Raw genomic sequence first — 13812 nt, forward strand, 5'->3', positions numbered from 1 at the left:
CTACAGTTCCCAGCATGCCCAGGGCAAGAAACGATGACCCGGGTCGGCAGCTCCACGTGACCACTCACTATGGCTTCCCTGTGTCGGGGCCAGCTGTCTGCTGGTTCGGTGTGATTTGTTATTTCTTTGTGGCAGGGAACCCCCACTCACGATTTCGACAATGCAAAAAATCAAATCTCTTATGACTCGACAGGTAAGTCACGGCAGCTGAAGCAAATGCATTCTTCATCTCCCCTGGGAGAGGAGCCGAGATGTTCTGTTCCTGGGCCGCTGCGGAAGGAGACCTAAGTTATAGGTGGTGGCAGGTGGCAGGGGCACGCGGAAGCCGGGACACCCCCTAGAAAAGTCACCGGCACCGCCCGGATCAGAACCCTGCTGCAGCGGGTGGTGGCGTTCCAGAAACATTCGTTTAGACGAGGTGAATGAGGGAGTCAGAGGCTATGTTTGTCTCCCATCCTCCCCCTTTGTCATCTTTCCAGTGACAGCCCCAGCTGCCTTGCAGGTTTCCCCACATTGATGCTGTCTGTCGTCTTTGAGCAGATGGCTTGGGTAGGGAGGTGAGTCTGTGCCGTAGAGATGACCTGGAAGGAGTGAAAAAAACACCTAAATTGAAGACAGACTTCGTAGCTTTATGTCTTTGGGCAAGTTCTCAAACCTTGTACCTTCAGTTTCCGCATGTGAAAATGAGAAGAGTTCTTTTTGTTCATCCTGTGTCACAGTTCTGTTATGAGGGCCATTAATAAGCTAATATATGTGAAAATTGTTTGCGAAATGCTACCTTTTTTAGTTATTGTTATGGCAAAATAGTAATACATATATATTTATTTTTGCCAGAAGGATAATTGGTGAATAAAAACTGGCTATTTTGTATCCCATTTCATAAATGTTAGGGACTTCCTAATAATGCCTCAACTTCCTTCAAGCAAGAATTGGGAGACATTTTCTTTTATGTACTTCCTGATCATGACTTGGTTTTATATACCATTATTTATTTCAAGTCTAATATTTCACTAGTACTGGCAATTCTTATTCTTTTAATGAGAGAAAGATACTTTAGAGTTTTAAATCAACGTGGTTTTGAGAACTTTGGAGAAAGTGTAGGATAATCATTTAATGAAAAGTTCATTTATGAGTTTTTGTTGTTGATTAAAAAAAGAATACAAATTCCAAATCAAATTCTTATTTGAGAATTTAGAATTTGGGAGATATCTGAACAGGTTACAAATTGTAGATTTCTGGTGAACAATACATGAGTCCCACATGATTATTTTACTCCTGTCAAATAACTATTGGTAATGTCGTGAACATAGAATAAAAAAGTTCTGTGAGTAAGAAAAGATGTAAGTAAGTGGGTAGTAACGTTTGGCAACCTCTCACATTTGTTGAGTATTGATATTATGCTTCATATTATTTGTTCTTTGAGAGTGAGTTTGGGTCCTGCTCCATCCTGTAGTAGCTGTGTGACCTTGAGCAAGTCACCTAACTTTCCAAGTCTCTGTTTTCTCATCTTTAAAATAGGAATAATAACATATACCTCATGGAGTTAGGCTGGTGGTCATGTTTATATGATATGATGAAGGTAAAGAGGTAAATAAAGGAGTTAATGAAGTTCCTGGGCCTTATCAAAGAAGCACTTGATCATAGAGATCATCTCAGTGGCTGTGTTGGTGGTGGGGGAGCAGGAAAGCTGGAAGCAGGCTGTTGCAGTAATTGATACAATAGATGATTTCAGGCTGACTATGATATCTGTTTGATTTTTAAAACAATATACACTTTTGTACATTATACCACTAATACTTTTAAACTGCCTTTGGAATGCTGAATTTGGACTTTGGTGCATCAGCTAAGTTTGTGCTCTCTCATGTTGTTTGCCATGCACTTCAGTGTAGTCAACATTGTCATCATTGCTCAGCAACTTTGGTTGGTTTGTTGTTTTTTAACCATATTTTGTAATAATAAGAGGGAGAGAAAAAATACGAAAGTCCAGATATCAGTGGTAATGAGTTTATGCCTCCTAAATGTAGTGAAATTGTGCTGAAAATGGTAACTCTTCAGCCTCAGTCAGTTGCTTATTGGTTTGAGTGGGTGAAATCTGTGCTTATAAGATGGAAACAAACCCCAACTAAAGCACGCATATGAAAAGCTGGAACTATACTATGTAAAAGTGAGGTAAAATTATGAATTTTACACACATTTTTAAAGTCATCCTAATTACATATGTTTAAGGCTTGACTTCTACTTATTTGATCATTATTAATACACAGTTCATGAATCTGTGAAGTACGAAAGTAGGTTTCTGCCTAGAGTTACATTGGGGATTTTATTTAGTGCTGTTTATTATTGGGTTAAATGTAGTAGTATTATGAATAAATATACACAAGGTGTTTCTTCTTTGTGAGGCTACAGAAAATGTAACAATATGAGATATGAAATTCAGGTTTTTTGGTAGTTCAGCTCTCCCAGGATCTCGGTTTGGGATAGAGTGGGAGAGCAGGCTTTGTTAGCTCTCTTTATTTAGATGAGATCTATTGTTCTGCTTTCTCCGTTGTGCTGGCCTCTGTTCTTGCAGCTCATTCAACAAATGTTCATTGAGCACTATGTGCCAGGCACTATTCTAAGTTCGGAGGATGCACCAGTGAACAAAACAGACAAGTGCTCAGGCAGACAAGGTGATAAATACTTCGGAGGAAAACAGGATAGGGAATACTGGGAGTTGTTGGGAATTTGGAGTCATTTATGATTTTAGATGAGGTGGCCGTGGAAGACATCACCGAGAAGGTGTATCATTTGAATAGAAACTTGAAGGAGGTGAGGAAGTTGACCATTTGGATGTCTGGGAAGGAGCATTCTGGGTGGAAGGAACAGCCAATGCAGAGGCCCTGAGCCAGGAGCATGTTTGAGGAACAGCAAGAGGCCAGTGTGGGTGGAGGGAAGTGTTGGAGCAGAAAATTGTAGGAGCTGAGGTCAGGAAGCTGAGGGGAAGAAGTAAGAGAACGAAGAACTTCATCCTGACCTCATCTCCTCCTACTTTTCTCCTCACTCATAGCAAGGCCATGCTTCTCTTTTGGTTGAAATAGCAAGTAGAGGAGAGATGTAATTTGACATATACTGCAGAAAGATCTTTCTGGCGTCTGTTTTAAGAATAGATTGAAGAGAGAAAAAGCAAAAGGAGGTAGACCAATAAGGATGCTATCGCAGTAATCCAAGTGCGAGCCGTACCCGGGTGCTAGCTTTGAAAGTGTTGAGAAGAGGTCAGATTGTGGAGATATTGTAAACAGGATTTTGTGACAGATTGGATTTGGGCTGTGAGAGAAAGAGAAGCATCAAGGTTGACTCTAAATGGTTTGGCCCCAGCAATTGGAAGAATGGAATTGCCATTTACCAAGGTAGGTAAGACGGAGGAAGGAACGATTGAAGGAAAGGAGAATGTTTTTAGCCTTGTTAATTTGAAAGCCTTGTAGATATTTAAATGGAGAGATAAAGTAGGCAGTTGGCTAAAAAAGTGAATTTCTGAGGAGAAATTTAGGGTATAGATAAAAATTTGGGAGTTATGAGCATGTAAAAGGTATATAAACTGGCTAAGATCACCAGCGAAGTGCATGAGATATAGAAGAGTCCAAAGTTGGAGCTTTTGAGAATTCAGTGTTAAAATGTCAAGGAGAAGCTGTGGAGGTAGCTGGGCAGACTGAGAAGGAGCAGCCAGCCAGGTAAGAAGTCTGCAGCATCCTGAAGAGCACCTGTCCCATAACAGATGCTCAATAAGTATTTGTTGGATGAATGTTGGATAAAGAGAACAACCAAGTAGAGTGGGTCCTGGAAGCCAAGTAAAGAATTTAAAAGAGGAGGGAATGACCAGCTGTTTTAAATGCTGCAGATGGGCCATGTCAGGTGAGAATGAGAAGGAGCCTTTGTACTGAGCAGCAGAGAGGTCCTTGGTGATCTAACAGCAGCACTTTTTGTGAAGAGGTGGGGGGCCTGATTAGAGTGGCTTCTAGATAAACTGAGGATTGAGGATAAACACTCTACTGAGTTTTGCTGAAAAGAGAAGGAAATGCAAGTCATCTCACATGCTCCTTTAGACCATTGGGATGTTAAGTTGCTAGTGTCATGAAAGGAAACTGAGGATTCATGTAGACATACTAGAAATAGTCTGAAGTGTTAATCTGATTTGGGAAAAGAAAGAAAGTGCAGTGGCAGGAATTATTTATGCTGAATTTTGTATAAATTTAAATTGGGGAAATTATCAAAACAAAACCAGTTACAAAAGAAAAATAATGCTTAATGATTACAGTGAAAGTTTCAATTTAATAAAGGCAGAGTACTACAGTTATAACTATGTCTTCCTGCTTAGAGAGGGGAAGGTGAAAGTAAAAATGATGACTTCCTATCTGTTAGTAGAAATCTATAAAATTACTAATTAAAGGGTTCAGGATCTGTAATCCTGAAATACAGATGAATGTCAGATGTGCTTTGAGACATTTAGGTAATTCTTCATTTCTGTTCTGATAAGAGAAAAGAAAAACATTTCTCCGTGATCACAATGATATTCAGAATAATGGTTAACACTTAAAGAACGCTTGCTGTGTAGCAGACCCTGTTTTTGGCCTGTCACATACATTATCTCCCTTACTCCTTATAACAGCCTCTGAGATGTCACCATCTAATGACTGTCATCATCATTAGAATGTAATGATAGGTAGGTTAGGCAAATTGTTCAAGGCCACAGAGCCCATTCCTTGAATCACTGTGCTCTCCTGCTTCCTAACATGTATGTAGGGTTTCCAATTTTTATTACTTTTATTTTGTATATTTCATGGAAAGTTGCCATGTATTAGTAGCAAATTATTATGTTTGGTGACTAATTTGGAGGTTAGACCTTTTTCTAGATATTGGTATATATCGTTGTTTGCATTTCAGCCGTTGGTTTCTTTACTGAGTAGCTCTGGGGAAAGAAAATTACACATGATGCATCCCTCCTAGGATTTCTGTTAGATTGGTTAAACAAATCTGTACTTTTTAAAAGTGTTTGTTTAAAAGGCATGGAAATTACATCTTTTAAAAGATATATTATGGGTGGTCATGATTTTGAATCAAATCATGAAGATTTACTCTCATAAATGTGTGTATTTATGAACGTATGTATGTGAGTGTATAATGTATATAGAAGTTTAGTTGTATAAGCCAACCTTGCCTTCTTTACCACTTGATGTTTTGCCCCCGTGATGACTATGGGTGAGAAATTGGGACAAGGAAGAACAAGTGCACAAGAGTAGTTACGTACTTTTATTTCCTCACTCATTGTAAGACAGTAAACCTCAGTACCTATGCTTTTCTTATTCCAGCAAACTTCCCTGGAAACTTCATTTTAAAGTCAATTACATGTTCCCATGGGAACAATGTTCTAATTAGCTGGAGATTGGAGCCTGACCAAAGACTTCTAGTGGATAATTTATTCATTTCTTTGGTGTTTACTCTGTTCCTGGAACTTTGCTAGTCACTGGGCTATAGAAGCAAATAAGACTCGCTCTCTCCTTTCTCTTGAGACTTATGGTCTGGAAGAGAAAGAGAGATATATTTAATGTTTAAAACTTCACTGCTTTGGTAGAGGTGTGGTGTTGGAAAATGTCTAGCTGGGTTTCTAAAACATTCGTGATTATATGAATCACCAGGGTTGCTTGTTAAAATGCAATTCCTGGTCCTAATCTAGAAATACCTATTCAGATCTAAATCTGTGGTGGGACCCAGGAATCACGTTTAAAAAATTTCCCGAGTGATGTTGATGGAGATGATCCATGGACAATACTGAGAAATAGTGTGTTCTTTGAAGCATAGGGATTTAGGAAGACTTCATAGAGGAGTTAATTCTTAAAGTGGGGTATTGGTTTCTTTAGAGGGTGAGTGTGTGTGTGAAAGAGGGAGAAGGCTGGGTGGGGTATTCTGGGAGTGATGGAAGACTTGGGGGTGAGGCAGAGCATCTTGTCATAAAAACTTGTAGAAATGACTGGTGGTATTTTAGAATAGGGAAGATAAATACACACCTCTATAATTTAAAAATAAGCAAGTTCTGCTTTAAGTCTCAAATAATCAACATAAATGTACCATATGTTTTGGTTACTAAGGACACCAATGGGTCGATGTAGGGCATCTAAAGGACAAAAACTTGCCTGTAGCATAGATCTCTCCTCAAATTCATGTACCAGCTAATTTGCTTACAGACTAATATTACAGGAATTTCAGGTGTCTGCTTTGAATGGCCTATTTTTAAAAAGAGGCTGTTAAAGAAAATTTAAATTGCTAAATTCTTTCTGTCTTGATAACTTTCCCTGGTACAAATGAGACTTTCAGAATCCTTTAGTTGGTGTGAATGTAGAAAGTACCGGGTAACGAAGAGCTAAAGAACAGGTAGAAAGCAGTGAGACATCAGGTTTAAGTCTCAATTATACAGTATAAATTGGGGTGCATTGGTGAGAAATAATCAAATAAAATCAAAGGATTACTTATGTATTAATTAAGCAATTAGCATTATTTAAAAATCTTTGATTAGCTCATTTGGTTGGTTTATTGTATCAGTGAGTCATAATACTTGGACCTTTTTACCAGGTGAATTTGGTAATGATTAATAGATAAATTCTTTTATAGAATCCTTTTTGTCACCCAGGTTTCTTTTCTTTTGGTGGTGGCTTTTTTTTTTTTTTAAAGATTGGCACCTGGGCTAACAACTGTTGCCAATCTTTTTTTTTTTCCTGCTTTTTCTCTCCAACCCCGCCCCCCCGTACACAGTTGTATATCTTAGTTGCACGTCTTTCTAGTTGTGGGATGTGGGACGCCGCCTCAACGTGGCCTGACAAGCGGTGCCGTGTCCGCACCCAGGATCTGAACCCTGGGCCGCCACAGCGGAGTGTGCGAACAACCACTCGGCCATGGAGCCGGCCTCCTCTTTTGGTTGTTTTTAAATCATGGTTAATTAAGTTAGACTTCAAACGTTAGTTATGATGGTGCATGTAATACTTTTACTTTGAACTACGAAAAGTATATCTTTACTTGATATAATGATAGTACTATATGTATTAAGTGACAATTGTTTTTAGAACATGTGTTCTATATATTTTAAAGCAGGATAAGTTATGTTTTTAAAATAGTGATTTCTATTTGAATAGGTATGTTCTATCATTTTACAGTTCTGCAGCACAATTAAAATTCTTTTATTATTTTTTTAAGGGTCTTAAAAGCCCTCCAGAGAGCCTCAGTGATCTCGGTGCCATCGAGAGTCTCCGGGTCCCTGGAAAGGTATTGATCTACATGTGTGAGCGTGACTTTTCACTTCTTTGAGAAAATATCATTGCCTTTGGATAATAATTGATTTGCAGAGGCTTTTCCTTCCCACAGACAGATGGTTGTCATGATACGCTAGGTAAATTTGTATAGTACAGTAGGCTTGGGGCCTGGTTTTTGCTTTCATTACTCATTGGGATGCAGTATGATTCATTATAGTGAAACAGAAAATGTGAAATTGATAAATTTAGAGTTTATTATTGTATCAAATTCTTAACCTGAAACAGTTATAGCTATATGAGAAACTTATTGATTTATCTGCTATAATTTGGAGAAATGAAATTAAATAATTTACTTTTTATGTTGTAATGCTCTGAGCCAAAAATCATAGTTAATTATGTTTTTGTTATGAAGCAGAGATTTTTGAATAAGTAGCTAAAGCATAACTTACACTGAATTGTAGATATCTTAGATTTTAATCCCCTAATATTCATGTGAACTTCTTAGTTTACAAATTTAATAGGTGTTATTTGAAAGCTAGCTGGCTTCCCCTCAGGAGAATTATTAACCATTGTTAAATAAATAAATTCCCGCTGTTTCTTGCTCTGGGCTGTTGCCACTTGGAGCTGCCTCTGTGAATAGTAACTCCCTCACAGATCAAAGCCTGTTTTCCTGAATGTCTGCTCTTGTGATTTTCAATTTGAGGATCATATTGGAAACTACTGTTTGTTTTCTGTGTCTTGCATCTTAATACATAGGGCCTGTTTCTCTTGGTGAGCAAGTATAAGGCCTCTTGTCACACCTCAGAGTCAGCTTCTTAGGAGGAGGATTGCCCACTTCTGTGAGGTGCCTTAGAGTGAATTTTGTATTTGCTGCTTAGCCTTTATTTTAGATCAGACCCAACATATTCTCCAAATATGATACAATTGTAACCAACACTTTTACATGAAATGGCTTAGACAAAAACCTTAAAGAGGCATTTTGAATAGTTTTATATAATGTTATAAAAGATTATTGAATGTGATAAAATTGGGAACTAAGAGATAACCATAAATCCTCGTTGACAGATAATTCTCTTTATTTCTTTGACTTAAGAAAAAAAGATTATCATGCATTATGAACATGCCTTGAATTAGATAGCATTACATGTTTTGGAACCAATGTAAAGTTGATAATTGAGCCTCTTTAAAAAATACATGAAAGTATTGCATAAGAACTTTCTCTTATCTTTAAACCATGAGCTGTGATGTGATGTTTGTCCAGTAGTCGTTGGTAGTGGATTTATAGTGGTCTCATTGCACAGTCTTCTTAATGACTCCCCCACTTTAGCCCCATCAGTGACTAGTGGTGTGTACTTTTGAGATGACTGATACCATGGAGAGAGGCAGGTCTGGGATCACAAGGTCAGCAAATGTAAATGGTTCCGGTGATGACTCAGCCTAGGGCATTGGTCTGATTGACACACACTAAGAAGCTAAGTTAAAATTGTAAAACAGTTAATAGTGAAATTAGTATCAATGCTCTCAGCTTAACTTTAGCCTTCCACTAAGAAAGCCTTATAAGCTTCTGTGCCTATTCTCTCTGTGTATTGTCTTGAAACATCACAAGTGCTGCAGGGTGAGCAGAGCCACTGCTTTCTACTCTAGGTGGTTTTGAGAATTTAAGAGTTGGTGGGGGGCTGGCCCCGTGGCCGAGTGGTTAAGTTCGCATGCTCCACTTCAGTGGCCCAGGGTTTCACCGGTTCGGATCCTAGATATGGACATGGCACCACTCATCAGGCCATGCTGAGGCGGCATCCCACAGCACAACCAGAGGCACTCACAAGTAGAATACACAGCTATGTCCTGGGGGGCTTTGGGGAGAAAAAGAAGAAGAGAAAAAAAAGATTGGCAACAGTTGTAGCTCAGGTGCCAATCTGTTAAAAAAAAAAAAAAAAAAAACTTGCTGGCTCCAGAGAGTGGCAAAGCTCCAGTCAGTAGACTGAGTTTGATATGGATGAAGTTCATAGTCAGTACTGAAATTAAGACTCAAGAATGGGGCTGGCCCCATGGCCGAGTGGTTAAGTTCGTGCGCTCTGCTGCAGGCGGCCCAGTGTTTCATCAGTTCGAATCCTGGGTGCGGACATGGCACTACTCATCAAACCACGCTGAGGCAGCATCCCACATGCCACAACTAGAAGGACCCACAACTAGGAATATACAGCTATGTACCGGGGGACTTTAGGGAGAAAGAGGAGAAAAATAAAATCTTTAAAAAAAAAAAAAGACTCAAGAAGACTTGTGTTCAGAAATTCCCTGCACAGCATGGCTTGGTATAACTTTAATGCTGAGTATGTGTTTCACAACTTAGGTATGACTTTATAGTTAGGTCATACGTATTTTTTTTTTATTTTTTAAATATTTTTATTAGATCCCCAGAACTTATTCATCTTATAACTAGAAGTGTGTATTCTTTGACAAAATATCCCCATTTCCCCTATGCCACAGTCATGGCAACAACACTTTTATAAAGGCTCTGTTTCTATGAGTTTGGCTTTTTTAGATTCTACATATATATGTTGCATAGAAAATGCTCACAGTATATTACTAGGTTTAAAAAGAAAGCTATGTGATAGTCTGGTGTAGGGAGATATTTTTAGTAACAATATATATTTGTTAGAATGGCTGTTACCAAAAAGATGGAAAAGTAAGAGGCCAGCATGGAGGCGCAGTGGTTAAGTTTGCGCTTTCCACTTTGGGAGCCTAGGGTTCGTGGGGTCGGATCCCAGGCATGGGCCTACACACTGCTCATCAAGCCATGCTGTGGTGGTGTCCCAGATAGAAAATAGAGGAAGGTTGGCACAGATGTTAGCTCAGGGCCAATCTTCCTCACCAAAACGAAACAAAACAAACAAAAGGAAAAGTAAGAAGAGTTGGCAAGGATGTGGGGAAAAGGGAACCCTTGCGCCCTGTTGGTGGGATTGTAAATTGGTGCCGCCACAATGGAAAACAGTATGGAAGTTCCTTAAAAAATTAAAAATGGAACTACCATATGATCCAGCAATTCCCTTCTGGGTATTTATCCAAAGAAAATGAAAATATTAACTCAAAAAGATATATGCACTGCCATGTTCATTGCAGCATTGTTTACAACAGCTGAGAATAGAAAGAACCTAAGTATCCATTGATGGATGAATGGATAAAAAATGTGGTATACATATACAATGGAATATTATTCAGCCATAAAAAAGAATGAAATCTTGCCATTTGTGACAAAATGGATGGACCTTGAGGGCATTATGCTAAGGGAAATAAGTCAGACAGAGAAAGACAAATACCATATGATCTCACTTATATGTGGAATCTAAAAAAAACATAAAAAACTCCAAGCTCATAGATACAGAGAACAGCTTGGTGGTTGCCAGAGGTGTGTGGGGAGGTGGAGAGGGCTGAAATGGGAAATGGATGAAGGGAGTCAAAAAGTACTAACGTCCAGTTAAAAAATAAATAAGTCGTGGAGATGTAAAGTACAGCATGGGGACTATAGTTAGCAATACTGTGTTGCATATTTGAAAGTTGCTAACAGAGTAGATTTTAAAAGTTCTTATAAGAAAAAAAAACTCTGTAACTGTGTATGGTGACACATGCTAACTAGACTTATTGTGGTGATTATTTACAATATAATACAAATATCCAATCATTATGTTGTACACTGGAAACTCATATAATGTTGTATGTCAATTGTACCTCAATAAAAAAATAGAACACTATCTTAGTTTGTGTTCCCCTGATATCCTAGTGCAAGAAGTAAAGAACAAACAAATAAAAAACCCCAATTTATGTTATTTAAATAGTCAGTGTAAATACTTGTATAGAGAAACTTTTAAGCCCTAATTTCGTTTAATAGCTGTATGTCACTCGAGTGTTGGTAGAACATAAAAAAAAGGCATCCTTGGTCTTCAGGAATGGTCTTCATTTCTTTTTCTTTGCTTCTCGTAATGTCTTTCTAAGTTGTAACAAGGAATTGAGATTTCATTGGGGTTTTCAAGAAAGAAATAGTTTAGCTTGGGTTCTGTTACATTAAAAGGTTCTAGTGTAAAGGATAAGTAGGAAAATATTAGGATGAATCATATGAAATGGCTGTTTGTTTAGGCTCAGAATGGTCTAATATTGGCAAATTTCATATGGAGGGTAGTGAAGGGGAAGCGAAGAGGGGCGTTAGGTGTGCTTGATGATCCAGAAAGTTTTGTTGATTTTTTCTTTTTTGAGAACTATATAAATTCTGAGTGGGAAGACACCTTAGAAATCATTTGGTACACTTTCTATATTTTGTAGACAAGATGACACTGTATCCCATTTTAAGATGAGAAGTGAGTCAAATAATAATCCATATACTGGAAATTTGGAATTTTGGTGGTGAAAATAGTTTAGTGAAGCAAAAAAATTAGGCTTTTTTTCAGAACTTGCTATAGGAAAGGAAACTTTGAGATAGATTTCAAAGATCTTAGGTTAAATAGTTCAGAGCCAAGGTCAGTGGTGCACAAACTTTGCTGTACGTTAGAATTACTCATTACCTGGGCCAAACCCCATTCATTTTAAATCACAGTGTGTGGGGTGGGGCCAAGTGTCAGTAGTGTTAAAGATCCCCAGGTGATTCCAGCGTGGAGCCAAGGTTGGGAACCATCGGCCAAGTTGAGGATGTGATAAGAATGGAGAAAGGAAAAATACAGGAATTTTTTTAGAACAAACTTTGGAAGTTTTAATGACAGTTTTTGTGAGAGAATGTAAAGAGTTAGTGATGACCTAAAATTTCATTCCTGGGAAATGGATTCTGTTATATTTCAAATTAATGGTATTTTTGTGCAGAAGTAAGGATATAAGAATACTGTACTCTATATTATAGATAGTACATGATTTATGTAGTATTTACTGACTAGGTTTGTTATTCATTTAGTGAAATTTATACTTTTTTGAATTAAATGAAAGGTTTTTACTTAATTTAATTTGTTACAAGAATTATGAAGAATTAAGACTAAAATTATTTTAATATATAATAATTGCAGTAGTTAAAGAACTTGTTAGGACTGTGTTTGAGAGTATTTGTTGAATCCTGATTAAAAAATAAAAATATCAGTATTTAGAATCTTATGAATCTACATTTCAACTTGAAATAAACACTTTCTATAGTGCTTCCATAATGGTTGTGTATCATAATTCTGAAAAGGAGTACTAATATTGATATTTTTTATGAATACTGCCTCCTGATATTGTTCTTTAAAGGTAAGTTTTTTTTTTAAGACTTTGATTTCACTAACTCATAAATACAAATAGGACTCAGCTATGTTTACTATTACATGCTTGGTTTAGCTATACTTTTGTTTATTTGTTTGTTTTTTGAGGAAGATTAGCTCTGAGCTAATGTCTGCTGCCAATCCTCCTCTTTTTGCTGAGGAAGACTGGCCCTGAGCTAACTTCCATGCCCATCTTCCTCTACTTTATATGTGGGATGCCTGCCACAGCATGGCTCGACAAGTGGTATGTAGGTCCACACCCAGGATCCCAACTGGCAAACCTGGGGCCACCTAAGCAGAGTGTGTGAACTTAACTGCTGCTCCACTGGGCCAGCCCCTGTGCTTTTAATTTTTTCATTACAGAAAAATATAGGGTGAGGGGACAAAAGTAGTATCTGTTGAAGTCAAAACTTGAGAACATATTTGTCTAAATATAAGAATGTATTGTTGTTTTTATACTTAATCTATTCCACAAATACTTATTGAGTATACCTGCCTACTCTGCAGCATTTCCGTTATATAACACTCTGGGAGTTTGGGCAGAATGTTTTCTAGCATTTGAAATACTTCTCTGAAGTAAGGTAAGTGGATTTGACTTGGCTTCTTAGTGTCCATGAAAAGAATCCTGAAACCACACACTAACTACACAGCTTGGTTTGCAAAACTTTACCCAGATCTGAAGAAAGTGTGCTGGGATCAGAGTGAGGAGAGCTAGGCTCAAAGTACCAACTTAAAACATTCAGCTTATTACAGGGAAGGCATCTGTGAAGAGGTTTGATTAGACTAGATGCTATTTAAGAGCCCTTTTTGCTCTGATATTTTGTCCTTTCTCTGTTGTAATATTTGTAGGAGAGAGAAGATAGAAAAAATATACATGCAAAAGAATGTACTGAGTAGTTTTTTAGAAGATGAGCATATTGGTATCTGTATTAGACAGGATTAGTATTGAAGTTTATGACCAGGAGACTGTTTTCATGTTAGTGATTGGGATAAAAACTTTCAATTTAGGGTTATGTATCATTTAAGACAGGCGTCTTCTGCAGGTGGTACCAAGAGGGACTCTAACCATGGATCTGCAAAACCATATAGAATTTTTCTTAAGCGCTCAAGCCTAATAATATTTAGCTGTGTTCTTTTAACCATTAATGAAATTATGCTTCTCTTGGCTTCAGCTGCTTTGAGATTTTTAACCCTTCTTGCATGACAAATATTTATTGAGATAGGCAGTTTCTAAGTTTTCAAGATGCAAAGAGGTACAAGACTGTGTTCCT

General features: G+C 37.7%; 1 protein-coding gene across 1 annotated transcript in view; it reads left to right on the forward strand.

The window, feature by feature from the left end:
- Positions 1-60: 60 nt before the first annotated feature.
- Positions 61-13812, forward strand: part of VPS50 (VPS50 subunit of EARP/GARPII complex) — a 135833-nt gene continuing 122081 nt past the window's right edge. The window contains exons 1-2 of the mRNA XM_046670423.1: positions 61-193; positions 7219-7287. Coding sequence (XP_046526379.1) covers positions 161-193; positions 7219-7287 — 102 coding nt within the window. The 5' untranslated portion in view covers positions 61-160. The remainder of the gene's footprint in view (positions 194-7218; positions 7288-13812) is intronic.

The sequence above is a fragment of the Equus quagga genome, chromosome 8 (genome assembly GCF_021613505.1).
Source record: "Equus quagga isolate Etosha38 chromosome 8, UCLA_HA_Equagga_1.0, whole genome shotgun sequence".
In the NCBI taxonomy this organism is placed as follows: Eukaryota; Metazoa; Chordata; class Mammalia; order Perissodactyla; family Equidae; genus Equus; species Equus quagga.